Genomic DNA, 27695 nt, shown 5'->3' on the forward strand with positions numbered 1-27695 from the left:
CTGTTCTTGCCATAATTACACGCAGCAGGGCTGATGCAACCTGACTTTTTTAATAGCTGTGCCTTACGCTTGGCTTCCTCCTTTCCAAACGAGGCCGTAACAGTGGGACGCATGTTGACCTTTTATCTTTTGGAAGACGTAGGACCTGGAAGGGAGTTCACCAGCTGTCAGCAAACCATCACTGGCAAAAAGTGTGCAAACAGCAGTATGTAAGTGCTGTGTACTCACCTGGCGATCTCGTCATTTACCTTTTGACTTTTGTTCGCACTATCCATTAAGATTTGAAGTTTTGATGATCGCCCATAAGCTCTGTCTTTTTCAAAAGAGATCGTCACCCTTCCTGTAGAGTAACCATGGAAACAGACAGGGAACCCTTAAAGAAAGTGATCGAACATGCTGTGCTAATTAATCCTACCCTTCAGTTTTCTTTCAGCTGAAAGATGTGGTTAAATAAATTTTGCATGAGTAAGCATATTTGGAGGTGCAAAAGGGTATGAAATACATAGCATCTTTTTCCTGCAGAAGGATATTTAGAAAAACAACAACTGGTAACTGTCAACTGTTCGCATCTGAAACATCAAAATAAGAAATGCAGTGTCTTGTTAGTGTTTATACATATATATAGAGAGAGAGATAGTGTTGCTTTTAAACTGTAAATATATCTGAAAGATAAGGATATTTTCATGCCTCAATCGTGTTGAGAGACATTTACATTAATTCTGAATCTTTAAATGAAAGTGCTCATAATTGGAAGTGCCTTATTTACGCAGAACGTTTTTCAGAAAAAGCAAACTTTGTTCCCTTCCAGAGACAAAGAAGCTCCTCCAAGGCATTAGCCTAATTTAGGACCTTTGAATTCTGCACTAGAGGAGCTATTGACTGAAACAGAGGGACTGTTCCAAATCTTCCCGTGCCAAAATTTAGCCTTTCTGGGTTGTTCAGTTCTGCTAAATTTGGCCATTTAGTCTGCAAAGTAGTGTTAAGTGCACAAGCAGGAAACCAGCTGGCCACTACATAAAACATATGGCCTGTACCCATAAACCTTAAACCTGGTGCACTGATGCTGTTTGATGTCAATGTATGGCTTCAACTTGCTCTTACAAATTGAAGTTTTACTAATAACTTTCTCCTTTTCAGTAATGATCCTCTTATAACTGAGAAACCAGATGTAGCAGCTAACCTCGAGTGAGGCTTTCATGGTGTTTTGGAAATAAAAAGCAGATTAAAGAAAAACATTTAGCTGTCCAACCATCTGGGATTAGCCAAAAAGGGACATGCTTTGAAAATTTGATGTATCTTAGTTAGCCTGGACCAGATTAGAGGTAGAGGAGATCTAGAAGTAGTCAGCTGAGGAAATAGGATGGTCAGCAGTCCCTACCGAATGGGAGGACAGGCTGAATGGTCACAGAACAGGAGGAAAGACATATTTGGGTTGGCTACAGTACTTGCAATGCTTCGTTTTGGTCAGCAAGGTGGCAGAAACTAGCTGGCAAGCACAAGCATTGTATTATTTGCAGTTTGATTTCTGGTATGGAAAGGTAGCTATTTATTCCTCCCTACTAGGGAGATTTCTTGAGTCTGTGTGGGTCAAGCACTTTGTGTCGTAGACACCTGCATTTGTTTATCACCGCACAAGCTCTAAAACTTGCCAGTTTTCTTCATATCATATAACATTGCTGGCTTCTTAACAATGCCTTTTCCCTGCCTGCCTGGGCCTTTTCTCCTACCAAAGCTAGGAAGAAGATTAGAGAGGTAAGAGTTTGCAACCAAATTCAGTCATCCTAGGCAACAGTGAAGGGATTCTGGAAGGGCGGGTCAGGCAGGCAGAGAATGATGGGGACATTCTCAAATCCTTTCATCATTCTTGTTTAGCTTAATAATAGCAAAACCAGATTCCCACCTTCAGGGAGTACTACTTCAGATTGGTCATGTGGGGTGCGAGCGCTCAGAAACTGAGGCTTGTTTGTAAATGTTTGTGCTAGGAATAAGAGCTATTCATCAGTTAGAGCATTTACTGGTTTGCTTGTAGAAGCAAAAGCACTGATCAGAGGTACTGCAGACAGTATGAGGTTACCTCTTTTCTTTGGGGTTGTGCTGCATTTGCCTACCTTGAATTGTCTGCTTGAACCAAGTGTTAGTCAAGCTGGTGACCAAGTGAACAAATGTAAAGGAGATGGAAGTCTGAAAGCTGGATAAAAAAGAAGAAGGAAAAAAAGATTGTTCATATTTGATTTTTTTTTTCAAAGAAATTTTGGCATACGAGTCAAATTATTCCCCTACACTGGTCTAATTGCTATAATCAGCTGATAATGCAATCTACTGGCAAGATTTGCCATCATTACTATGGAGATGTATTCACTGAGATTAACTGTTCTTAAATAGCTTCTCCAGTGTATTGAGAGTAAAGATGCAAAGGACTCTCATCTTCACTTTTATGTGAATTCTCATGTTGCATATTTTTTCTGGAGTGTTTGGCTGCTTTTTGGGTTCTGTGAGGTGTAGGACATGACCTTCTGTTTTAGTAAGTTCATTTTTTGTGTGAAAGGGAAATCCATAGTTCTTTGTTTAGGAAGACAAACAGCAGTGGTGCGTTCTCCTGATTTCTGTTACTTGTCCAGTGTTCCCAGTGAGGGAGTGGATATTCTCAAGGCAGTAAGAAGGAACGAATTATTTGGAAAGGTATTTGCAGGCACATGATGGGAACAGGCACCAAAGTCCTGAAAATCTTTTTTCCAGTCCCTGGATGTGTGAGGCTGTTGTAGGAGAACTGTTAGAAAAGCTTGCTCGTTACTGCTGTTTTTAGCACATGAGAATCTCTCCTAAAATCTTTCCAATTTTCCACGAGATATATGGTTATGCAGTTATGTGAATTATTTTAACTAGCTGACAAGCTTGAAAGACAATTATTGTAAATAGTATATCTTTAGTAGGTCAGAGATTTCATAGAAATGATTTCTGTTTCTGAGATTGTTGCACTGCCAACATACATTTGTTGAGAGAGAAGAATTTTGCACATACCATTTTCTGACGTATTACAGCAATATTAATATTTATTTGAATGGAAATGTCTGAGTGTTTTTACTGCTTTCAGATATAAATTTGAATAAGCAGACTAGGGTTTGCAATGTAAGCTGTGGAAGTTTTTTTTAGGCTCCCCTAAAAAAATAAATCTCAAGTATGTCACTATACATCTGGGAGTTTCCTTTCCATTTCTTTTTTCTGAATAACACTGAAATGAAAGACTATTGATGCCCAAGGATGAGTGGTTAATGGAAATGAACAACTTTATTTATTTGTCTTTCATTTAGGTATACCACAATGTGCCTTTGCATCTCTCCTGGGTCCGTAGTTGTCAGTATGAAAATCATATTTTATTATTCCTTCATAATAATCACAGCTCTTTTTAGCCAGGTACTAGATGATAGATGCTACCATGTTCTTTCATTAAGCAACATATTTCAATACTAGAAGAAAAAAACACTTGCAATATGACATCAAGTGATATGATGTGGGCTCACGTATCCTTTTAGGATTGTAACCATACAGCAAACAGTTTCTTCATTTTGTTTTTATTAATTTCTTTGTATTTACCCCACAGGTCTTGCAAGAGCTAAATCAGTTCCCAGCCATACATATTCTAATGAAGTGGTAACCCTATGGTACAGGCCTCCAGATGTCCTTTTGGGATCAACAGAATATTCCACCTGCCTTGATATGTGGTCAGTACAGCATCTTTACTGAGACTATATGTAGGTGTTTTAGCTCTGATTTTGTTTAGATGTTTGAAACAAATATGTGGCAAGATCAGTGGTATAGTTAAAGCTTCAAGTTATAACAGTGTAGCTCATGTGTAGTAATCTCTGTGTGGTTGACTCAGTCATTTCCTTAAAGGAATCCCCTCCTGCAACCCACAGCTTGGCTACCTGGTGTTGGTACACCAGTAGCAGAGCCAGTAGTGCTTTTCAAGAGACTGGGTGAGTTGCTGTTGATTGCTGTTCCTTGGCAAACAACTGCTCGCCGTGAATGCATGATACAGGTCATGGTGGCTATATTAGCAAAACCAGGTAAAAAGCATGGTGGCTTGAGCATTGCAGCTGTGACTGGATTGCCCAGTTTTGCTATGTACGTCAGATCTTCCCAGCTGTAGCAAGGACAAACCCAGAATACTCTGGGTGCAAAAATACAGCCTCTCTTAATCTGCTCTGCTGGTTAGCAGTAAATCAGTACGTGACACATTGCTGGACAACTTTCTTTCAAACCTACAGGTTTTGTTTAGACCTGTAGGTTTGAAAGAACAGTTTGCGTAAAGAATACAACACCTTGCTTTTGATAACATCGTTTAATCCTGTGTTGAACGACGGAGGTGTGTGTGGTTTTTTGACTGTTAAGAGACCAAGGCAGAGGTCACAAACCTCTGTAATCTGTACACATTCTGCTGTTAGTTAGAGCATCAACTTTACTGGCAGAAGCAAAGCAGCCTGATTCGAGAAACAGAAATCTGGAAGAAGAATATTTTTATTTATCAAGAAAGTCTCATGTCATGGAATAAGTTAATTTGTTTTGAATGTATATTTAATCCTTTAGATCTACAGAATTCCTTTATTTTGAGGAAAAAATATGTACTGAACGAGTTTTAAAAAAGTATAATGATTTGTTTTGTAGCTTGCTGAAGTACCTTTGTTTAATTTGTGCAGCCTAAATTTAGAATTATGATTATGTAAAAATCTAGAGGTAATTGTAAGATAAAATAAAAAACCCCATATGTTTTTCAGACCCGCTTTAACAATGGATAAATATTATTTGTCAAGGAGGTAATCTTGAACTGTTTAGTAGTACTGAAAGCGTTGACCAAGCAAGAGTATTTTCTTTGTTGAGGAAAGAAACTAAGCATGACGAACTTGTGTTTGCTCCTGTAGGTGAGGTCAGAGACTGTGGCATAAAAGCTCTGTTTTCCTGGAAATCTCATCTAGTTTTGCCCTGAAGCACTATAAGTGTTGACTCCTAGAGGCAGGCGTTAGAAGCAGCAGGATTGTTTCAGTTGAGGAGGTTACAGTGAATAAATAATAGAATATCTAATGCTGAAGAGAACATTTAATATAACTGGGCTTCTGGCTGCAGGGTTGGTTTATCAAGAGGCAGGAAAGGGTGGGTGAATAAACATCTCCAAATGTGAACCTTGTGATACTGCAGCTGCAGAGAGGCAAAGGCAGCATCTGTCTGGTTTTCTTCAAGTCATTCTCTACCTCCCAGATCTAAAATCACTTTTCCCTGCATCTCAACTTCTCATCTGTGCTAAAATTGTCCTGTTTTCCCAAAGATCAGTTCAACCTGATGTCTTCACAGACTGCATGCAATCTCTGCATCCCATCTGCTCCTGACGTTTTGCAGTCATCCCAGATACACCTCTGACGTTCTCAGCAATAAGCTCGACTTGCTTAGGGTAATAGGAGGTAGACATAAATAGTTCTTTCTGCTCATCTTCTTATAGTTCAGTCAGCATGTGCTCAGTTTTTCAGAGTCCCGCATCTTTTTATATATGTGTACGTGTGTGTCTGAACTTCTGAAATACAAATACAATGACAGAAAATATGGAAACCACTAAAGAAAATTTTTAAATGCTTTAACAGAGTAAACTACTTTATAAGTCCCGAAAAATGCTTTTTAGTCAAAATAGACATTGGATTTTTTTTTGCTGTTGCTAACATTTACCAATTCAAAAAATGATTACACTTTGAATTTAAGGCTTTTTTTTTTTTTAACCAAACAAGGGATTTTTAAACATTTTTGATTCTCACAAACTTTTTCCATGAAGAAAAGTAGTTCACTCAAAAGTTTAACAGCTCAAAAATAGATCTGTTAACATTCCCGCCAATAAATGATTTTAGTAAAAGAGCTATTAAAATGTCCAGGCAAACTACGTGGTATGACTGAGATAGAGATCAAATTGTCATGCAGCTAATTAAAAGCATTTTAAACTTACTATAAATCCAGGCTGACATTGCCTTCATGATCCTATGGGCAGCCGGGAACATCAAGGAAGGACTCAAAATGCCGCTTCAGGAATGAAGGTCATTTTTTACAAGGACTTTCAAAATAAGGCAAGAATACTGTGGAAGAACACAATAATTATATCTTCAACAATATCAATAAATGATGTCCTCTTGTACAGAACACTTCATATAGGTGCTCAGGGACAGAGAGCAGCGGGCTTTGTTTCAAATGCAAAATGAAGTTGGACTGCATTAGATTTGTATCACTGATAAAAGGTTCTGCTGCCCCATACAATCTGGTGAACTATGGAAACCCTAGGAAAAAAAAAAAAACCTAGTAATGCAGTTTCTTTCACATGGTAGGAATTTATGTAAAGGCTGAGCTACTGCCATATCAGAAGTCAGGTTAGAGCAAATACATATCGTATGTGACAGAAGAGCTTTAGGTTTTCACTTCTATGCTTTGCTGGGTTATCTGCAACAGCTCTTCCAGTGTGGTGGCGAGAGGTGTCGTTCTGTCTTCAGGCCACTGATGCTTGTTTGGCACATCTCGCAGGGAGCTCTGCTGGAGCTCCGGCAGGCTTAGGGTTTTATTCATACAGCGGTTGTACATAGCTGGGCCGTAATTACATTAAAACTGCTTAGCGATTTCCCAGAGTGGGAGGAAGGGAGAGACGTGGAGAAACCTATCTTCCATCAGATACAAAGATAATTTGGTAATTTGTTATCAAAAGTGTGTTTGTAGCATTAGCATTTTTATGCAGTTACTGGCATTATGTCCTTATGGCAGATACTGTGTGCTCTCGCGTGTCCTTATTGATAATCTACATTATGACAAAACAAGGCAGCCACTTCACTAAATATTTAAATAATGTTGAGGCACAAAGCACAGCTGTTTTTTCCATTTAGGAAAAAAAATACACAACAGGGTCTTTGCTGTAGGCGTGATAAATGACATTTCATGGTGGTTCCCAAGGAATGGAAAGTGGGGCTCCTATTGAGTAGAAGACCAGCTGCATGAAAAAAAGAGTCCAAATATTAACCACTGGACAGCAGCTAGGAAGCAGGTGGCAGAGGCTGCAGGCTATTTTTACACTTCATTTGCTGGTGTACGGCATTAGTAACTAAAAGCTAATGATCCACACACTGTATTACATTCTCCTGCTTTCTTTTTAAATAGCCACTGGCAATAAAATAATATTAATGAAGACATACATGCATTAGTCGTGTCAGAGTAGTGATGGAAATCAATGCAGTGTGCTTTGTGATTTACTGCTGACAGCATTTGATACAGTGGCATTGTGTGAATGTGTTACGCTACCTAAGACTGCATCAAAGAGTTGTGATAACCTTTGATATGCTTTTTTTTTTTTTTTACCTCCTCTTGATAAGGACTTACTATTAGCTTATGAAAATGGCTTTGCATTGCCTCTGGTGTAACTTTTCCTAATCCTTGAATTTTACAGTCCTTTGAAAGTCAATCCAAGGAAAATAAGCTTCAATAGATAAAGGACGTATAAATTACTAAAAACCATAAATAGGTAATACAGAAACATAGGGAAAATCCCCAAATGAACCTATTCTGTTTGTTCCTTACAGAAAGAGTTTAGTATAAGTAAATGATGTAATTTAAACAGGTTATTAAATCATTTTTGGTTCTGGTAATGCATGTACTGCTACATCTGGGTTTCTTAGATCAGGAAGTCACTAGGGATGTTTTATTTTGAAGTGCAGCTGGCTATAAACTGTGTTTGCTAACAGCTGGCAATTTTTTGCATATCCTGTTTTTCTTTTAAAAATACACTGTTAGTCACAATTCAGGTAACATGGCCATGCTATTTTTTAAATTCAGTCTTATTAACTAATCACTCTTATTAACATCAGCTGTGTTTAGTGCTGTGAAAGAAATTGCTTATAACTAGGCTGGTCAAATGTTATGAAATTGCTTATTAAATCACTGTTATTTAACTTTGTAACATCTGGATCGATAGACAAAGTCTTAATTCTGATCTTTATCTAGGGAAAACTATTCACATGAAGTTTTTTTATTCTACTGTTAAAAAAATAAATGCTGTTTATCAGGTACATGGCACTTTCCACAAATAGCCTGCTCTGAGTATAGATTTGAGTGTTCACTGTAATTCCATGCGTGCTTTCATGAATATTTGACCAATGAAGACCTATGACAGTAATTAAGTTATTTATTATATAAAAATGAATCTTGTGTTAGACACAGGTGCACCAAATTATGTTTTTACACAGGGGAGATTACAAAGGCATCTTTATCCCATATCTGCTGTAAACAGTTTGCAGTGAAATAAATCTGAGAGTAGGAGTCCCCATGCACACTGAAGAAATACTTCTTGGGGCCTAGGAGAGAAAACAGTGTAGGGAAAATTAGTTCTTTTGCCCTTGATGTTTGTTATGATTGTGACTTCCACTCCAAAGAAATGCTAATCTTCAGGATTAGGATATTAAGGTGAGGGTATTGCAGTAACTGTCAGGGTATTGTTAATTAAACTTCTCTCATTGTCAGTGAGCTCTTCAAAAGTTTTATCAGCTGAATTAGCTTTTGATTGGAAAATTCTCATGGGGTCTTATTCATAGAAAGACTGTGTGTGAGGAAAAAATTTTTGTCTCTAGGAAAGGCATTTCAGTTCCTGTCTAAAAATTACTTTTATCCATTTGAAACATGAGATTTACTATCATTTTCACACAGCTAAAAATATGTAGCGTATGTGTGTAAGGAAAGTACTTCATAAAAAGTATCTGTATCCATGGAAGGAAAAGAAAACCAGGAAGAACGTGTTGAACAGGAAAATACCTTATGGCAGGATGTTGTTTAAGTTCAAAGGTGATTTTCTTGATTTATTTTATTTTGCATTCTTCTTTTACAGAGGAAATGAGTCTAATTGAAAGATTCTAACAAAAAGTAATTAAGTACAATTTAATCCTTCATGAATATAATATTTCTTAATATAGAAATTGAAAGTTTCTATACAGAGGATTGGGTGACAAAAACACTTTCCAGAGCTTTTATTTCTAGTAGTTTAGAGATACAGGCAAAAACATGAGCACCCTATTCATTTGTAATTATGGTTAGTTCAAGAAATCCTGTGAACTATCATACTTCCGAGGAATTTATTTTTCATTCGTCGTATCTGCTTTTTGTGGAAATTTTAATACTGTTCTTTGTCATTATGGAAGGGAAATTTTGCTTCACTCGTTACAATTCTCACATGGGAAGTAATTCATTTGCATTACGCCCCTATTCTTTGCTCAGACTGTATCTCTCACGGTATATTGCTTTTCACATATCAAATATGAGTAATCATGAAAGATGAAGTCCAACCAAGTTCAGTGTCCATGGCATTTGCCAGAGGCAATGAGCACTAACTGGACCACAGAAGGTTCCATCTAGACATCAGGAAGCACTTCTTAACTGCGCAGATGACAGAGCACTGGCACAGATTGGTCAGAGAGGTGTGAAGACTCCCTCCATACAAATCATCAAAAGCTGCCTGGACATGCACTCTACTCTGGGAGGCCCTGCCTGAACAGGGGGCTTGGATCAGATGGTCTCCAGAGGTTCCTTCCAACCTCAGCCATTCCAGGATTCTGGGATTCCATTCTATTCTGGCAGTGTGCCATTGCAGAACAAAATCAGGTTTTGGTCAATTAAATAGACAGAAGTCCTTTGCTTTTCATTCCTATCCCCCCTCAGAGTTGTCATAGTTCTGTTCATAAGCAGGATCATATAGGAACATGACTTTTTTTTTTTTTTTCTGAATAAATCTGGCAAGATAAAAAGCCTCTGTGCCCTTCCAACATGGATGTAACAGGTGGATTTAATGGAAGAAGTCCCACCATTGCTTCTTGGTAATGAGTCCATAAAACCAAGCAGGCTTCTTTTTTTATTTTTTTTTATTTAATTTTTTTTTTATTACGGTATATTTAACAGTGCAAACTGCACGTACTTGGGAAAGTTTGTATGAAAATTCTGCTGTTACTCTGTATTTCAGAAATCTTATCATGAGGAATTCTGGAAGCAGTTACTTGCTTTTCATAAAATGCTTTCCTCATCCAAATTTTTCACACTGAAACAGCCTTCACAACCAGATACAAATCTTATCTGAAGAGCGAATATACAACTTTGCTATGAAGAATATGCTAAATGTCATCACCTGCAGTGAGCCTGTTGGAAAGCATTGCAAATCTGTTCAGGGCAAAAAGTTCAACAGTTTTTAACATATATAGTAATTGTTCCTCGAGTTTCCACTCAGGCTTTCTATAATTTCCATTTAAGTATAAAATAAAATTCAGTTTGTAAAAAATTCCTCATTCCAAAGTGTATTTGTAGTCTCTTTTACAAATCCATCAGGAAAAAAATGGAATATTAACTGAACGGGAAAAAAATAAAAATCTTATAGATTGTGCCTCAGCAGAGCTTTTATGTTATTTTCTTGTAGTATTCAACTACAAATAGGTTGTAGATTCTTCTTGTTGCAATAAGGATCTTTGTTGCACAGAGACAGGAATGGAAATTCTTGAAGCAAAAATATAAAACCAACCTCCCAGTAAGCAAGTCAATTTTAAGAGAATAAGTTCTTGAATTATAAAAGTTGTGCTGAAAAAAAAAAAAAAAAAAGGAAGGAAAAAAAAAGGAAAGCAGTTTTGTGAGGCAACTAACTTCATTTTTACAGGCTCATTTACTGTGTCAGTTCAAATGCAAGAGTAACTCATTTAGCTGTGCTATTAACTCTTACTCCTTATAAGGCTGTTGGGTGACAGCCGGAGTCCCAGCAAATTAGGCAGGACAATAGAAGAGCAATATTAGATGGTATGGCCACATATGGTCTCATCAATACATCAATAGGTTTAGTCATGCTTTTTGTCATCAGGGGGTAAGCCACACATTTCAACATTAAATGGCTGTCACGTTTACTTTGCAAGGTTATCCCGTGCAGTTCCATTGGGAGGATCTCTGAAAAAAAGTCTCAGAATTAGCAGCATTTGGCTTATTTATTGAAAATCAGAAGTCCTGCAAAGAAAGTAGGAAAACTTGATTGAAGGTACTGAAATCACAGAAATGATTTCTGAAAAGCTGCCTGAAAGTGACATTGTACAATGCTATGTGTACACAAATGATACATAAATAACGCATCCTCAGAGATGCATGCACATTGCAGCCAAGTTAATTGGTTGTAATTCATATTTCAAGATGTAATCTTCACATTGCAGAAACTGGAGATGGGAGAGATCTGTGAGATCATCTTATCCACCCTACTGTTAATGCAAGTCTAGTCCCAGAAGAATATTCCTAAATGTTCCAGCTTCTCTAGTTTCACGTGACTGTAACCGTGGAGTTCCCAGTCCTGTGGGAGGCTGGGGTATAGCACAATTGTTAAGTGTATTTCTCTAACATAGCCTAAAATTTTCATTTCCTAAATGCATTTTCCTATTTCTGGTTATACTGTCTTGGACCTACCTGCAGTTCTGGGAACCATTGAAATCCTGATCAATTCTTTCCTATCCTTCATTTTGCATAATTTTAAATACAGAGTCGTCATGTTCTCCCTGTCCTTTTAGCCAAGAGTGACATAGTTCTTTTAATTTTTTTCTTACAAACCAGTTCTTCTGGACTGTAAATAAGCTTTGCTTTGTTCAAAAATTTCTATAACCTGTTTAATGGTTTGTGAGGTCTACAAAAACAAGTTTAAGTATAAAGGCCTTGCAGAGGCTTTATTTCTGTTCAGGTTCAAAGTGTGTGCATTTAAGTTTTGTGATTCAGGGATCCTACCATATATTTAGTTTCTACTTGCTAAGAGCCTAAGACAAAACTCATGGAAAACTCTAAGGCATCTAAAATACCATTCCAGCCATTCAAAGTCTGTGTGATATTATAGCTTTCTAGGTATTTCATATCAGTTCAATATCATATTCCTCCTCCCTCCCTCCCTCCCCCCCTTCTTTCTCTTTTCTAATATTCATTTAATCTTTCCGTGGGCTTATTCTTCAGTGTGCTGGGCGAGTGCCATAAGCTTTGAAACAAAGCATAGTTTTCAAGTGAGCCAAAGTGAACAGCAGTCCCCCAGCTCAAACCTGGAAGCTTGTTTATGTTTCTCTCTTCAGTGATTTTAATAACCTTTTCATTTTTTTGTAGTAGTTGTTTATCTAACTCCTCATTTCAGCTTATGACTAAATGGAGTACTATGTTCTACAAGAGTCCAAGCCACAAAATAGGATTCTTCTTTCCAAGCAGGAAATTTTTCTTCAGTGGTGTTTGCAGTTCTTGGCTCACACTTGTGTCAGACCCACTAGAAATGGAAAATTTTGCAAATAGATTTTGGGAAAAAAAAACATGAAACAATCTGGCAAAATCTTCATGTTGCTTGTACAGTATTTCTGGTCAAACAGCTAGGTGTAGTTTCTCTGCAGATAGCAGTACATGCCCTAAAATGATAAACTGGTTTAAACAAATGCCTGCTTTCTGGTTGCAAGAATAGAGCATTAATCCTCTTTTCTTTAGTCTAAATTCAATTGTTTTATTTTTCATCTTGAATAAATGGCTCCTGACTACAATCAAATTTTTCCTTGCCTGAGATCCTGATACTGTTTGTAAGGATTTGACTAAGATATATTGTGCCTATCTGTGCCTAATGAAGCACTAACCAGAGTGAATGATGAAAGGCAGATTAATCAATTCCATTCATTCAGTAACCAACAGCAGCATATGGAACATAAATTTTAACCTTTCTCTTTTATAAACACCTGAATTTTTCCAAAATTGGACCAGAGCTGTGCCTTCCAAAGTTTTCTTCCACTTTTCCAATGGCTAGGGAGAAACTTTGCTTACTGTATCTGTGCTTTGGGATGTAGAATTAGAGAATAGTGATGCATGTCTAATTTTTTGTCAGGAAATTTTACTATTAACACTCATTGTCTTGGGACATGAAATTATTTCATTATTTGGTAGTGGTCAAAGCATTCAGAGATGAGTAAAACATGGCTTATCTTCTGATAATCTTCGTTATAATAATTTACTTCAAAAAACAAAGTGAAACCAGATGTTATTGTTAGGATTTTCTGAGCTAAAGGACACAGCTCACAATTTAAGGAAAAAGTGGTACTGTAGTTAGCTTTGGGAATTCTTGGTTCATTCCAATATATATTTTGGGTTATTGACTTGGTATTTGTGTTGGGTTACTTACACAGGTGTGGGTATATGTCATACATAGTAGTTTGCTTGTGTAAGTTGTACATACATGGAAAATTGTAATTGAATGAGTGAAAATATGTAACTGAATTCTACAATTTGCAATTACTTTTTGCTGATGGAACAAGCAACCGTTGAGCTCTTTTCATCCAGAAAAGAAGCAAATGCAAATTCATAATTTCTCTTGCTTCTCAGATGTGGGAAGTCCACAGGTAATCTGAAATCTGTGTTAAAGTCCTGCAGAAACTTTCCTCAAATCTTAAGAATCCGTTAATCCATTCTTTGTGCTGTGTAGTCTTCTCCCCTGATTTCCTAGTACTTCTGCCAGTGGCTTTAAATGAGTGGGATGAGGGAACCCTGGTGAAGTAGCTATTGGAGAAACTAGGGAAAGGAGCTGTAAGAAGGTGGCTGTCGTGGTGGTGAGAGGAGGGTGCATGTGGCTGCAAGCCCATCCCAGGAGTCATCAGCATTTGGGCAGTAGCTTAGTTCAATGGCTGTGAGCAACTACATTCCCTTTTTACTCATTTTTTCCCCAGACTTTATCTCCAGCCCAAGCCCTTCCAGTGTGCCTCTGTGCTGCAGTCCATCCCTGTTCAGCTGCTCCCAAGGGTGCTCTCTCAGTGCCATTCCCACATCCACAGAATTTATTTGGAAGTGTGAGCGTGCTGCCTGGGAAGCACTCATACAGACAGGAAGCTGTTGCTGTGCCTTTATTGGTGTCAACAGCTACTCATCCATATTCCTCCTATCTCTACACTTAGCTTTCAAACACCTGAAAAGTGAACTAATCACTTTGTATATTATTTTTCACAGCATTGGTTTAAAAAGTAATAATAATAAAATACATTATTTAAATATTGGTGATGGAGATAAAAGCGTTGTTGATAACTGTTTAATCTAAGATAAATCCTTCTAATGTTGCATGCTTTCTTTTTTTCCCTCTGTAGGGGAGTGGGATGTATCTTTGTAGAAATGATTCAAGGGGTCGCCGCTTTTCCGGGAATGAAAGACATTCAAGATCAACTTGAAAGGATATTTCTGGTGAGTTCTGTACTGCTGAAGGAACATACCTAAGACAACGAAGGTTGATTGGTAAATGTTCATACATGTTTTTGTGTTTTATTTTTTATTTTTTAATTAAGTTGCTGACAGAGCCAAGGACAGAAGCTTAGTGCACTAACGAGGTGCAGTTTGTATATTCTTGAGGACTATGTAGTAAGTTCAGATCTTGTGCAATATTATTTTTTTTGGTAAATGTTTTTCAAGTAATCCACAGACGGGTTTTTATACAGTTACAGAAAAAAAGTTTCCCAAGTGTAAGTTAGTGGAAATTGAGCCAGTTTGTCATGTTCACTTTGCAAATGATCAAAATGAGAACTTGGTTGCCCTTTTAATGTTATACTAATGTAATGTCAATGGGAAGTATCCTTCTGTGAGATAGACATATAAAAAGAAAAGCAAGATAGAAAATGAGGTGAGAAACAGAATCGGAAATCAGAAATCATGATTATATTCAAGTTCAAAAGGAGTCTTTGGCTGCTGTTTCTGCAGACTGGTTGGGCCCTTCATAAGGTGTGGATAACAATATGGGTGGATTGCATGATGGGAAAAGTATTCTAAGAGCAGCTTCTTCTTCAACCTGTCAATCTCTGTTTTGATTCTGACCACAAATTTAGGAGGGAAGCATGAGTACACCCTTGCTTTTATAGATTAATCCGTCATAAACCATTGATTTCAAATGCAGAGGATTTATTTGAGATTCTTTTTTAGCCCATGGGAAAGAAAAAAAATCTTTCATATTGTGTTTATAAAATTTATATTCTTCATTTCATACAGACTTGCCTGTATTCTCTCTCTTTTGTGGGGACATCATTGAATTTATCAATTTCTTTTAGGAGATACTCAAAAAAAACCAACTCTATAAAACAAGACCTCGATTGATTGGGATATAGAAATGTCTCATTTTACATAAAATATTTTGTTACTCTGCCCACTTGGCTAATACTGTGAAAAGTTCTCTGCTAAGGAAAAACAGCCGTGCTGCAATGTACCCAACAGGAAACTGTTGTGAAGGGTTTCTGTGACATGTCCAATTGCTTTTTTTGGTTTGCCAGCTTGTGTATTTCAAGCTAGCAACTACTGGGCCAGATTTAGAGTTCTGCTTTTTAAAAATTATTATGCTTCTCACTTACTGGGATGAAATTTCCTCCCAGGATGAGTTCTGAGGCCTGCCAATTTATTAATTCTGTTTTCAAACTGCAGCTGCAAATACTGAGAACAGAGTTGAAATAGCAAGGGATAATTTACTGATCTTGTTTCTTTAATTTGATCTTTTACAAACCCTAGAAGAAAAAGATAAAACTTTGTACTGGAGAGTTTTATGATCTGTTGTAAATCAGAGTTAATTTTAAAATCCCAATTAATTAGGCTTTCTAATGGAAGAGCCTAGTTATCCTTAGCTAAATAGTTTCAGTGAATGCTTTCCTAATATACTCTAAGCATCATTAAGAATTTGTTATCTATTTAAAAGTTATAAAACTAAGGATTATTCTTGTTTGCTTTTGTACTTGAACAGAAGGATTAAATTCATCCATTCTCCAGTGAATCATGTACAGTATGGTAGTTAATAGCCCTGAAGTACAAAATTAATCAGGTTGTTACACAAGATAACTAATACAATTAGCTTCCCCACAGTGACCACTTACACTGCCATGAAAGGACCAGATCAACCAATAAAAGACTTTTCCCACAAAGTCTTTCTGTAGTTCACCTTTTCAACGTCCATGTGTTTTTCTCATAATGAAGAAATCATCATCTTTGAAAATGGTGCATGGTGTGGTCCACATCAGCAATTCTCCTTTTGGTCTCTCGCCCTCTTCTAAATGGTGCCATTTGCAACAAAAGGTGCATTAATCTGTTTTATACCTGTTGTCACTGCTACCGGTCATAGTGACAGTGACTTCCATAGCCCTTAAGAGTCCAGGCTGCTGATCAGGACTTTTTGGGACCTGTTACTTTGTACTAGGAAAAGTTACAATATCATAAGAAATAATATTCAGGAAAACTGAACTTAATTTAATGTGAATAACAGTTTAAAATTCCTAATGGGTGGTTGTTTTCCTATTGTATAATTCTCCATTGTTATGTAAATGAAATTAAAATATATTATGTGCTATATCAGTGATTATCAAGCGCAAGTCAGAGAGATTCTGTAAATGCTTTTGCATATCTCTGCCATAGGCACTCCTTACATGTCTACATAGCAAGAATAGATCCCATGCAGCAAAGCACATACATTTCTTCCTGGTTATGACTGATGTTTATGTTTAACAATGGCTTAATTAAGTGATTGTATATAATAGATTAGGAAAATAGGTTGATCTTTCAGTAATCTTAAAGAACTTATCTATGTAAGCATGTTTCCTGACTTTTATTATTTTAAACACTTGTGGATTTTTAAAAAGAGGAAAATAAACTGAATTTATGTTTATGTTACAATAGTTTTATAAATGTTCTCAGGTTCTGTTACTGTAATAGGCCTCAATAAAATAGCAAGGATTTATAAACCAGAGTCTGTTCTCTGAAACAGAACGGCACAAAGGAGGCACTGACACTATGAACAAGCAAGCTGCAAGTTGTTATTATCACAGTCTGGATCTAATAATATGAACTCTTTTTCCCACATATAGTTAAAAGTGTGGATATTTTAAAAACAAAACAAAACTGTATTTACTAAATATCACAGAGTCATAGATTGGTTTGAGTTGGAAGGGACTTGAAAGATCACCCAGTTCCAACCCCGCTGCCATGGGCGGGGATGCTACCCACTAGATCCGGTTGCCCAGGACTTCATCCAACCTGGCCTTGAACACCTCCAGGGATTCTCTGGGCAACCTGTTCCAGGGTCTCACCACCCTCTGGGTGAAGAATTTCCTCCTAAAGGGAATAAAAGGGAAATCACACATGTAAGTAGGTTGCTTTTTCAAAGAGCTCTAACAGTGAATAAACGTCTTAATGCAGAAGTGATTTGGCTTAAGTATACTGTTACATCTTTACTCATACTTTTTTCCCGCTTATTGGGACTCAGGTTACTTCCTGGATAGAACTGCATCATACAAAATGAGAGAGAAATTTGTAATTACAGTATATAAAAGCTAACAAGTCTTTTGCCTTGAAGTATAACATTAGTGATGTGTCATTATTGTTCCCCACATGTATTCCAGCATAAGTGAGAAGATCCAGAAGACTATTTCTTTTGCCATTCTCTGAGATAAGCAGCTTGAACTTTTGTTGCAAGGTGCTAGATCTGCTGGACCAACAATCTGATAATCTAAGCACTGCTGTTTAGTCTTTTAATATGTGCCCAGGAACGCTGAAGCTTCATTCAGGTACTTGTGAGCAGCAAAACCATTCTGGCCTGGTAACAGAAAAAATAGGAGGCAATCTGTTGGAACAAATAAAGCTGCACAAAACTGGGCAGCTTTATATGGCTTCTGATACAGAGTAGCTATGTTCTCTATCAACAGTTTCTTCCTTTTGATCATTTATCATGCATTTCTGTAGATGCAAACATAGACGTTTCCTGTATCAAGGAGAACCTGCCATTGCAAATATGGCTTTAATTATGTCTAGAAGTAAAAGCCGCACCAAATGCCTGCACGTTAGCCTTGCTCCCTGGGGAACTGACAGCTCCTTGGATCTGATGATGATCAGCAAGAATTAGTCGAGTGTTAAAGCTGCTTACATGGGGAAGCGTGTGGTCTGCCTGTGCGCGCCCTACCCTGAGCCAGACTGGAAGCACCAGCTTGGTTACAGCTCTGGTTTTGATGTAAGGATATGCTTTTATATGCTTTTATACTTGATGCTCTTAACAGATTCAAACCAGATCAGTGTTGAATTGCTTGTGCTAGCTTTATTTTTCTTTTAGAGAGATTTTTTTTTAAGTGGGAAGGTATTTCTGTCTCCTCCAATTTTTGTGAGGTTTCTGTGAGCTACCACAGATCAAAGTGAATTTCCCTCTCAGGCTCTGAAGCCCTCCTGATAAGGGAATAATCTGTGTGTTGGCTGAACTTCAGTCTTGGTGCTAGCTACACTAAAAATTACATTGCACTGGGAGAGTAGTGCACAAACAGTTCTCCTGATACTTTGCAGGTCTCTGCACAGGCAGGGCAATGGCACTTAAACGATATTTTATCTGTAATTGAGCATTCACTCTGCAAACAGGCTTGTTGGATGGGTGCACTATGTGGGAGATTCGTGCCATAGGTGACAAGGCACAGTGGGGAGCGGAGTTTGCAGCCAGCAGCTCCTCTCCTTCCAGACATGCATATTGCAAAAAGCAGAGAATTCCTCTCTGTTACTGGATGCTATTGGTCTGTTGGGTGCTGTAATGCACAGTATTAAAAAGCAATTAAGAGAGAATCATATACGTTTGTTGAGCCTAGCAGCCCGGTATTCCAAAGGGCGATGCCAAAATTGCTTTCTTCATAGAGCTGTACAGCAAAGACTCACAAGAGTTTGCGATTTCATGTAACTGTGAAAAAATAGGATTTTCCTTTTAAGTGGAACTGTAAGTATTGCATCTGGTATGGAAGATTTAAAAGGCTAGCATTATATTCTTTAATATATATTTATAAATACATGCCTAAAGTGTCTTGTGTCATGCAATGAAGGATTGCACAGTGTTTCCTCTGAGATCCAAATGGTAACAGGCATTTGTGAAGCTGTAGAGCGTTCTCTCTGTAGTTCTGTATCTGAAGGGTTGCTTCATGTCAGGTACATCCTTTAAAGCCAGAAATAATATATTTTAACAGGCCTCAATTTCATTTAAGCTTATGACAAACACATAGGAACCACGTTGTGTGGTACGTCGTGTTAATGACATCTTTTGGGAAGCAAACAATGCCCAAGGGAGGAGTACTTTTAACTATTTTTATTTTTGTTTTGAAGTTTACCTGAGTAATGAGATGTTTTTGTTTCCTTTATTGGTCTTTTATTCCTGTTTCATTATTCAGTGCACATTTTTTCTGTCAGTTGTTAAACACTTTGGCCCTGAAATTCAGCTTGTTCATATCAGACAGAATAGACGTACTTGTGAGGCTGAACCTGAACTGAAATTCCATTTTGTGTAGGCATGGTATCTTTGGTGTCTTGTATGTTGCAGATGATGAATCAGATTCAAGAAAAATTCTTCATCTTTGTAAAATGGATAGTTCTTGCCTGGTGGAGGGAGTTCTGTTTTCTTCCTGTCTCTCTCCATTTCCCTTCCACCAATGACTTCATGATGAAAACAATTTATTTTTTTTTGGAACTGTATTTTACTAGAAACCTGACTGCTGAGTTCTCTTCTAAAACAATGTGTAACTAGAGCAAGAGGAGTGCAATGTGTTATATCTTGCTAAGGAATTTACCTCTGCTTCACATTACTATAGCAATACACAAAGTATTTCACTTCTTTACAGCAACACTGAAATGAGTTACATAAATAAAAGACTCTTTGAGCTGTAGGTCTTGTCTTTGAAGTCATTAACACTTATTCATTATTTTGCAGTAGTTGCCTGCAGGTTTTGCACTGATACCAGTTTTACATGGTTCTTCTGTTAGAGCGGGTCCAGAGGAGGGCCCCAAAGATGATCAAGGGGCTGGAGCACCTCTCCTACATAGAAAAGCTGAGAGAGATGGGGCTGGTCAGCCTACAGAAGAGAAGGCTCTGGTGGGACCTCATTGCAACCTTTCAGTACTTGAAGATGACTTATAAAAAAGATTTGAAGCAACTCTTTGCTCAATCGGATAATGACAGGCCAAGGGGAATGGTTTTAAACTAAAAGAGGGAAGATTTAGATTAGAGGTTAGGAGGAAATTCTTCACTCAGAGGGTGGTGAGGCACTGGAAGAGGTTGTGGATACCCCATCCCTGGAGGTGTTCAAGACCAGGTTAGATGAGACCCTGAGCAACCTGATCTAGTGGGTGGTGTCCCTGCCTATGGCAGGGGGGTTGGAACTGGCTGATCTATGAGGTCCCTTCCAACCCAGGCTATTCTGTGATTCTCTGGGCTTTGTCTTATGCCTTCTGCCAAACTTTAAATGAAAATAATTCTGAACTAGTAAGAGGTGAAATAACCTTCAAAGTGTTATTTCAAAACTAAAGTAACTCTTCTGTCTATTCATGTGTTGTAAAGGACTGTGGATTTTTAAGAGTTTTTTTGTAAAGATTTTCAGCTCCAGATTTTCTCTCTCTGACTGAACTATATTGTTTACTGTATCACTGCATGTATATTCTTTTTCCCTTATAATAGGGCACAAGGTATTTGATGCTAATTTGCACTTACCGCCTATAAAGAAATTCTGTCCTCACCATGTCTGAGTAGACATAATCTGTGCTTTTCTTTCCCTTATATCATTAAACATATGTGGTATTGGGCAAACAAACTCAACCTAAGATTTAATGATAGCAATCATTTCAAAACGTAGGAAATATTATTGACAGGTATTGCCTTGACAGTAATATTGTGTCAGAAGAGGAGGCTTTAAAAAAACATCTGTTATACCTTGCGCTCTGTTAGAAAAAGTGACAAGAAACCTCCCATTCATCCTGTTTAAAGTGATGAAAACACCCAGCAGTAAGTATATGATGGACACTTACGAGGGAAACTGCCAGCTAGCAGCAGGAGTGAAGAGGGGAAGGGAAAAAATAAATTAATGTATGACCCCATCATTGACTTTCAAGGGGTGGCTGGATGTTGGGCCAGCCAGTCACACAACCATGTTGGTTTTGGTGGCTTCCTTTTAACATTGGTGTCATCTTTTGCTTGTGGAAAGTTGTTCTCATCCAGCCTGCTAAATCTGAGCCAAACCCTGAGCGTGGCTGAGATTGCAAGAGTTTGGCTCATTATCAGCTTGGTAGTGCAAAATGTGAAGAGTAATTGGCTATCAGAAAAAGAAAACAAATTAAGACATGGTTCAGTGAAACACAATGGTTTTGTGGTTTTCTTTGGAATTGGAATGTTTCTTCAGTATCTGCCATATTTCAGTTGCTGAATGACAGATGAGCTATAATTATAAAGAAGTATTGTTTCTTTTCCAGGCTCTCCTCTGGCCTTCAAAAGGGTGGTTACAGGCAATACTTTGAAAAAATGTGCTGAGACTCTGCTGGTGTAAATCAGCACAGCTCTAGTTACTTACATGTGCGTCACTGCAGGCACCCTCCTTGTTGGCCCCATACATCCTGGAAGCAAATTGTGCCCATGTAAAATCCTTCTCAGTGCAGGTTGTGTCTATATGTGTTACAGAGTTTGTAATTTCACACTTTTTTGGATGCAGGTAACACCGAACAAAAGTGCAATTTGTGTGTATTAAAAATTGAATTGAAGCCTGTTCTGAACCATAGTGGTTATCCAAAATTTTTGTTATCCAAAAACTTACTCTGCAGGACAGTATTGTGCCGTGTAAAAGCATAGGCCCGTTCATAAACCTGTTCTGATGTGCTGGCTATATATATATACTAGGGAAGATAATAAATGGTCATACATTGAGTAGTCATATTATCTTCTCTTTCCATTTCATAAATAAAGGAACAATGTTTAATACAGCAGAAACTTCTCTTTCCCCTTCCCTCTTTCACTTGTATCTAAACTACATTTCACATGCCAAAAGTGGGTTTTCTGAAGAGTATCTTGATTGACAAAATTGTTGCTTATAATCTGTAGTTCAAATTCAAACATTCTTAATGTTGGAAATGTTTAAAAATCATTGTGAGGCAATTTGAGATGATGTTTTTAGAGACATGTTATGAGAACATAAGATTGATGTGTCTTACCTGTCTCCATGTTTCCTGAAAGACGTCAAGACTAATAGCTGATTTCTCCTCCTCTCCTAAGAACTGATAGAAATATATAGAATTTTATTATCATTGTATGGTTTGCATTTCAGGGAAACATCCCATTTAAGCCCAGTCAGTAGGAGCCATGTATGTGCCAGAAAACTAGTTTGCAATAGAGCTAATTTGAATAAAGATGGACTTTAATACCCATTTAAGTGTTTCCTGTATCAGTGCCCAGGAGTATATCTTAATTTAGAAAGATGCTGAGCACTTGGGAAAAGGTTGTCTTCAACTGTCACTGACGTTTCTACAAGCTGCTGATTCTCAGTATCTTTCTGTAAACTGAATGTGAATCTTAGATAAGCTTAGCAATTTAAAGAGATTTCAGGTTTTCAAAAGCTAACATTAGTCTGCCTTGATTAGGTCAGCTGCTTTTCTAATTGGTTAAGTGGCTGTGGCTAAATAACCTGTGCATTTAATTTCACCTGTATAGAAAGTTTTATATTATTTCACCTGAGTTTTAAGTATGTGTATTAAAATGCTGTCAGGTAATTCCTGTGTCCACTGTTTGTGTGTTGCCATTATGCATGTGATTTGCATAGAGAACAAAAAATCAAGAGAACAAACCTCTCCTGATTTTTTTTTCTAATTGCCTTTTTATTGTTATTGTCTTTTTACTATAAGAGAAAAGTAACCAACTGAAAATAAGCTGCATTAGTTTGAAACTGCCTGGGGAGTAATGGACAAAAACAGTTTTAAGTGGGAAAAAGAAAGAAAAAAATCTAAAGAAAGAAAGAAAAATATATTCTTTTTCATAAGAAGATGTTCAGAACAAGAGCTTTCATGCAGAAATTGAGAGTAGGAGAATTACCTGACCATGCTCTTAATGTGGTAGGTGTTTTTAAGTGAATATGAAATAAATAGTACCAAAGTATACATTATTAAGTTTAATTCCTGTTGCTCTTGTTCTTCCTTCCCCAGTCTTCTGAGTTCCCTGTTTAAAATAAGTCACAGGCAATACAAAACTGGATTCTCTATTTGTCAATTACAGAAAGAAAAATGCCCACTTTTCACTATTTGTCTTTAGAGTGCATATAGTTATCACTGCATAGCAGTATTTCTGGCAGTTGAGGTCTGTTTCTGAGTACATCAGAGAGAACTAATAATATATATGGTGAGAACATAACGAGAATTATTCACAGTGCTTTTTCTGGGCACAATATGATCCAAATAGCTGTGGTGTAAACTCTAAAACCTGTCAGCGATGGAGCAGAGAAGCAAGAGGTAAATTCTTAACAAAGACCGTAGTATGGTGCAGAGGATATGTTCTCACAGAAATACGGTAGCCTTCATGATAATTATTTCCAGAAGAGAAATCAAAGGAATTTTTTGAGGCATCTATTTATTATGCTGAAAGTTTTAGATTAGATTTTTGTAGCTTTTGTTCGGTGAGAAATCAGTTGACCATGTAAACTTTGAACTTGATTAAACTTTACTGTGTCGTAAAAAGAGACTTATGTTTTTAAGATAACATTTGCTTAATTCCTTTAATGATACTTAAAGTTATTCTGCAGTTATTCTTACTAAGATAATTTTTTGATGTGTTATGAGCCGAGTACAAGGCTGTGTGTTTAGGACACTGGTCTGAACTGATCCAATTCCCCACAAGTGTGTGGGGGAACACACATAGGATGCCTGGGATGTGCTGTCGTGAGGATTCAGGCTAATAGAAGTTGTCACAGCCGTCACACTGTCTTCCCTTCTCTTTTTCTGTCTTTCTAGTTCTTCATTCAAACACACCTTCCTTCTGGCTCTGCCATTTTTCTGATGTTGGTGACCTCTTGTTTCCTGGAACTAAACCATTAAAAAAAAATGTCTAAACCTTTTTGCTGGGTTAGTTTTCTGCAATGGTTCACCCATGAAGCAACCTTTTAAAGCAGTACCACTCCATAATGGATGGTATTGTTTAAGGCTTCTGACTGAAACTAGATCAAGTCAAAGCCTTCTGGTAATATCTGGTCCTACCCCTGGCTGTGTGACTCTTCTCTCCTATGCACACTTGTGCACTGGCACTCCTGCACAGAAAATTGAACACTTCCCTCCCAATAGAATGTTTTTAAGTTTAGTAGGCAGAAACGGCAGTACACCATCAAGAGTCCACTGCTGTTTGTAGTCTACAACTGTGTAAAAATTTTCTTATATTCTTAAGTAGCACTCAGTTTTGCTGCCATGGCATTGTCTGTTTACAAGGGTGTTATTTTTGTGGCTCCATTTATAGGCTGGCAGAAGCCCTGATGTAGATTTGAATATGCCAATGCAAGAATGGTTTTGCCCATACTTAGCTAACAGCATCAGAAAATTAATGAGCTATAAATAATAGTTTAAAAAAAAAGGTAACAGTAAAAGCTGTATCTAAATTCTGTATAGCCGTATTCACAGACTTTGCTAGTATAGTTTCTAATAGTGTTGGAGAATACAGCCCCTCAGTTCCTTAATCTTTCCACCCTGTAGGCCTCCTTCTACTGTGTGTGGTTCAATGAGATTTGAGAGGTCATTGAGTCAGGTTTTGTTTTGAAAGCATTTTTAGTGTCAACTGCTTTTCCAGAGAGTTGCCATTGTCAGGAGTATAAATCAGCAGGTTTGCTTTAGATAAGTTTAAGTGCATTCAGCTGGTAATATGGAACTGTGTTCATCCTTTCTCACACATTTTTATAACATTATTTTCTGTTCTCGTGTATGAAAAGGTTATGTTTACTGTTAAGAAAGTACTGCTCATCAGCTCTTGTACTCAGCCAGCACGTTTACTGTGTGGCTGAGTCAAGTGTCAGTGTTGAATAGTTCTAGGAGGAACTTGGAATCACCTTTAAAAACAGATGTGCTTTAGTTTTCTCTTGTATTATATGCTGTTAGTTAGTTCTGTCTTCTAGTAGCTTATTTTTGTTCAAGAAAGATTCAGGAAAAAACACAGGGATAGACAGATAATTTTATAGAAGGGTGTAAGAGGAACCTTCTTCAAAAGAGAATTAATTGTACTGTAACTCATTTTCAGCATAGAACATATATTTGTTGTTTTCCCTCCCTCTCTATATCCAGATGTAATTGTTTTACAGCAGCTGGTAACTGTGCTCCTCTCAGACGAGAAAGGAAAGTTTCAGAAATTTTGTATCGCTAAAATTTTGTATCAGTAAAATCAGAGGGAATGCAGACAGGGATTTTGTCAGTCTGTTAGCTGTCCTTTGTGTCTCATCTTGGTGTGCACACATACAACAAGTTGCCGTAGTTACTTAAAAAGAAGCCTCAATAATTTGGATACTCGAGATCCTGGGCATTTTAGTATAGTCTGCTTTGGGCTGATAACTAAGACATTTGGTGGATAACATTGCTGTGCCGCTCAACCAACTGGTCAGAGTGCACCGGTACTGCTCCTTTCTCACAGGAAGGGGTAGAGACACAGTCCTGCTGACCTCCCTGTATCAGACCTCTTTATCAACTGCTCAGCAGTTCCAAGGGTAGCCAGGGTAAATCCTCTTTTGTTTGTTTTACATAGTTTTTTGTTTGTTTGTTTTGTTTTTGTTTTTCCATGAAATCCATGCAGTACAATATCATATCAAGAATATTTATCAGACCAGTTAATTGTAGCTGAAAACTCAGAATAGTGAAACTGACATTTCCTAATAGAGTCGTCTCTTCTTTGGGCTTCATTTGGTGCTAGTACTTTCAGTGCAGCTTCCTACCACTTTTGCCTTACATTATCTTCCAGTGCTTTCATGTTTTTGTTGCTTTTGCGGCCTTTTAACTTCCCTAATGATAAAATCCTGCTGCTAATCTGCATTCCTCACATAGTTCAAGAGATCAACTGCACCTACGCTGTTGAGAGGTTGATTTTTCTCTTTAACTTGTGTAGTTAGTTACCCTTGTTTCACTGGTATAACATCTCTCTTTGTGCTAATTCAGTGAGGTCTTTAAAACTTACCTATGAAGTGTTGTGTTTTTTCCGTATAATTGCAGCATTGCTCATGTTAAAGAATGAACATAGCCATTTTAATATTCTTGTTCCTGACCCCTAATCATTATTCAGCCTTTCATGTTGTCAGTATTTCAGGCCATACATTTAGATGGACGTTAATATGTCGGGGGTGGTGGATAAGCAACTGGAACTCCATTCTTTCTCATCCTCTCCATCATTATTGACTATTAGTGGTTCAGAAGTTCTTTGTCACGCCTGTGCTAATTTTCTTTTCTGAATATGCACATAGTATTTATTTATTTATCTATCCATTTCTTCCTCTGCTTTTTGCTTGTTTCTTTGTCTGTGGGTTTTGTTGTTGTTGTTGTTGTTTTGTTTTGTTTTCTGAGAAAGAATATACCATGGAATGCAGGTGTTAAGCAGGTCTGGATGCGTAGATATGTTAAGCAGCAAGATATGCCTTCATTCATTCACATGTTGTCATCAATCGTTTTGGTGCAAGCCTTCCAAATTCCTTTTGGAGTTGTAAGCAGTATGTTCTACAAATCTTCCCCAGTCCTCACAGCTCCCTTTCACAGCCTCCTTCCCCGGTGAGTAGAGAGGAACAGTTGCTTTTCAGCAGCTCCAAGGAAGTCTCTCCCTTTTGCCCAAAAGAGAGTCTGCAAAGAGCAGACTGCCAATGCGGCTGGCTTGTGTGTGGCTTAAAGCATGTTCGTATGGAGACAGTAGATGACTACACCGTAATTCCTCTTGCCTGGTGTTTCGGAGAGCTCAGAAGTCATGCACAAAGTTACCGAGCTGCCTCTTCCAGTTGAGTGATACCTGCTTCCACCTTCATTTAAATAAGCAAAATGAAAAGTCTTAGGCCACCTGCCAACTGATTGTTAAAACTTCAGCTGCTAAATAATCAATAAATTGCTAAATCTCACAGTTCCCAATTTTCAGGAAATTTGAGTCTCAAAATCTGGCACTCTTTCAAAACTCACTTTGTATCTCTACCCTCCCCCTTGAATTTCTCATCAAAGAATTATTCTCAAATTGTCATTTCAGAACCACATAACATGGTGGTTTTTCCTCAAATGAAACAACACTGTCATAGGACAACAGATACATTACTACTTAATGGTAAACAGAAATATAATTGGCTAAAATCACCTCAATTTCAGCCACAAGGTGTTTGGTGTTACTGTGGGTACCACTTCTCTTTCTTCACTGTCCAAAACTCAGAACTTTTTGGTCAGACTGGGGAAGTCTGCAGCAGGGTTCTTCTGGTGTTACGGAGAGAGTGGCAGGAGAGGAGAGAGCAATCTGAAAGGGATGTACTGATCATCCTGGTCACAAGCAGCATCCAGCAACGGAGTAGTGGACCCCAGGAGGAGTTCCTGTTATCTGTCATCTGCAAGCAAGTTCTGGACCTCCATGTTACTGTGGTTGTCTAATGTATTTGGTATGTCTCCAGGTTCTTACCCATGTGAACATCTAGGCATGGTGTCAGGGAAAAGAGCCCATCATGCTTACTGGACTTCCAAGGAAGTGTCTAAAGAAGGCGCCAGGGAAATGGGTAGATGTTCTAGAGAAGAATTCACTGGAGACTTGCAATGTGCTCTGAAGTACAGTGTGCTAGCTCATTAGGCTGTAGTGGAAGATACAGGTTATGTTCAGCCACAGCCTTCCTGTTTATTTTACTGTGTTCTGGATGAGAATT

General features: G+C 37.7%; 1 protein-coding gene across 10 annotated transcripts in view; it reads left to right on the plus strand.

Moving 5' to 3' along the window:
• The window catches only part of CDK14 (cyclin dependent kinase 14), a 327735-nt gene that overhangs the window by 182866 nt on the left and 117174 nt on the right, over positions 1-27695 (plus strand). For all 10 annotated transcript variants that reach the window (XM_040545762.1, XM_040545765.1, XM_040545764.1 and 7 more), the window contains 2 exons: positions 3599-3719; positions 14154-14247. In XM_040545762.1, the coding sequence (XP_040401696.1) occupies positions 3599-3719; positions 14154-14247 (215 nt within the window). The remainder of the gene's footprint in view (positions 1-3598; positions 3720-14153; positions 14248-27695) is intronic.

This window comes from Cygnus olor, chromosome 2, assembly GCF_009769625.2.
Source record: "Cygnus olor isolate bCygOlo1 chromosome 2, bCygOlo1.pri.v2, whole genome shotgun sequence".
Classification (NCBI taxonomy): domain Eukaryota; kingdom Metazoa; phylum Chordata; class Aves; order Anseriformes; family Anatidae; genus Cygnus; species Cygnus olor.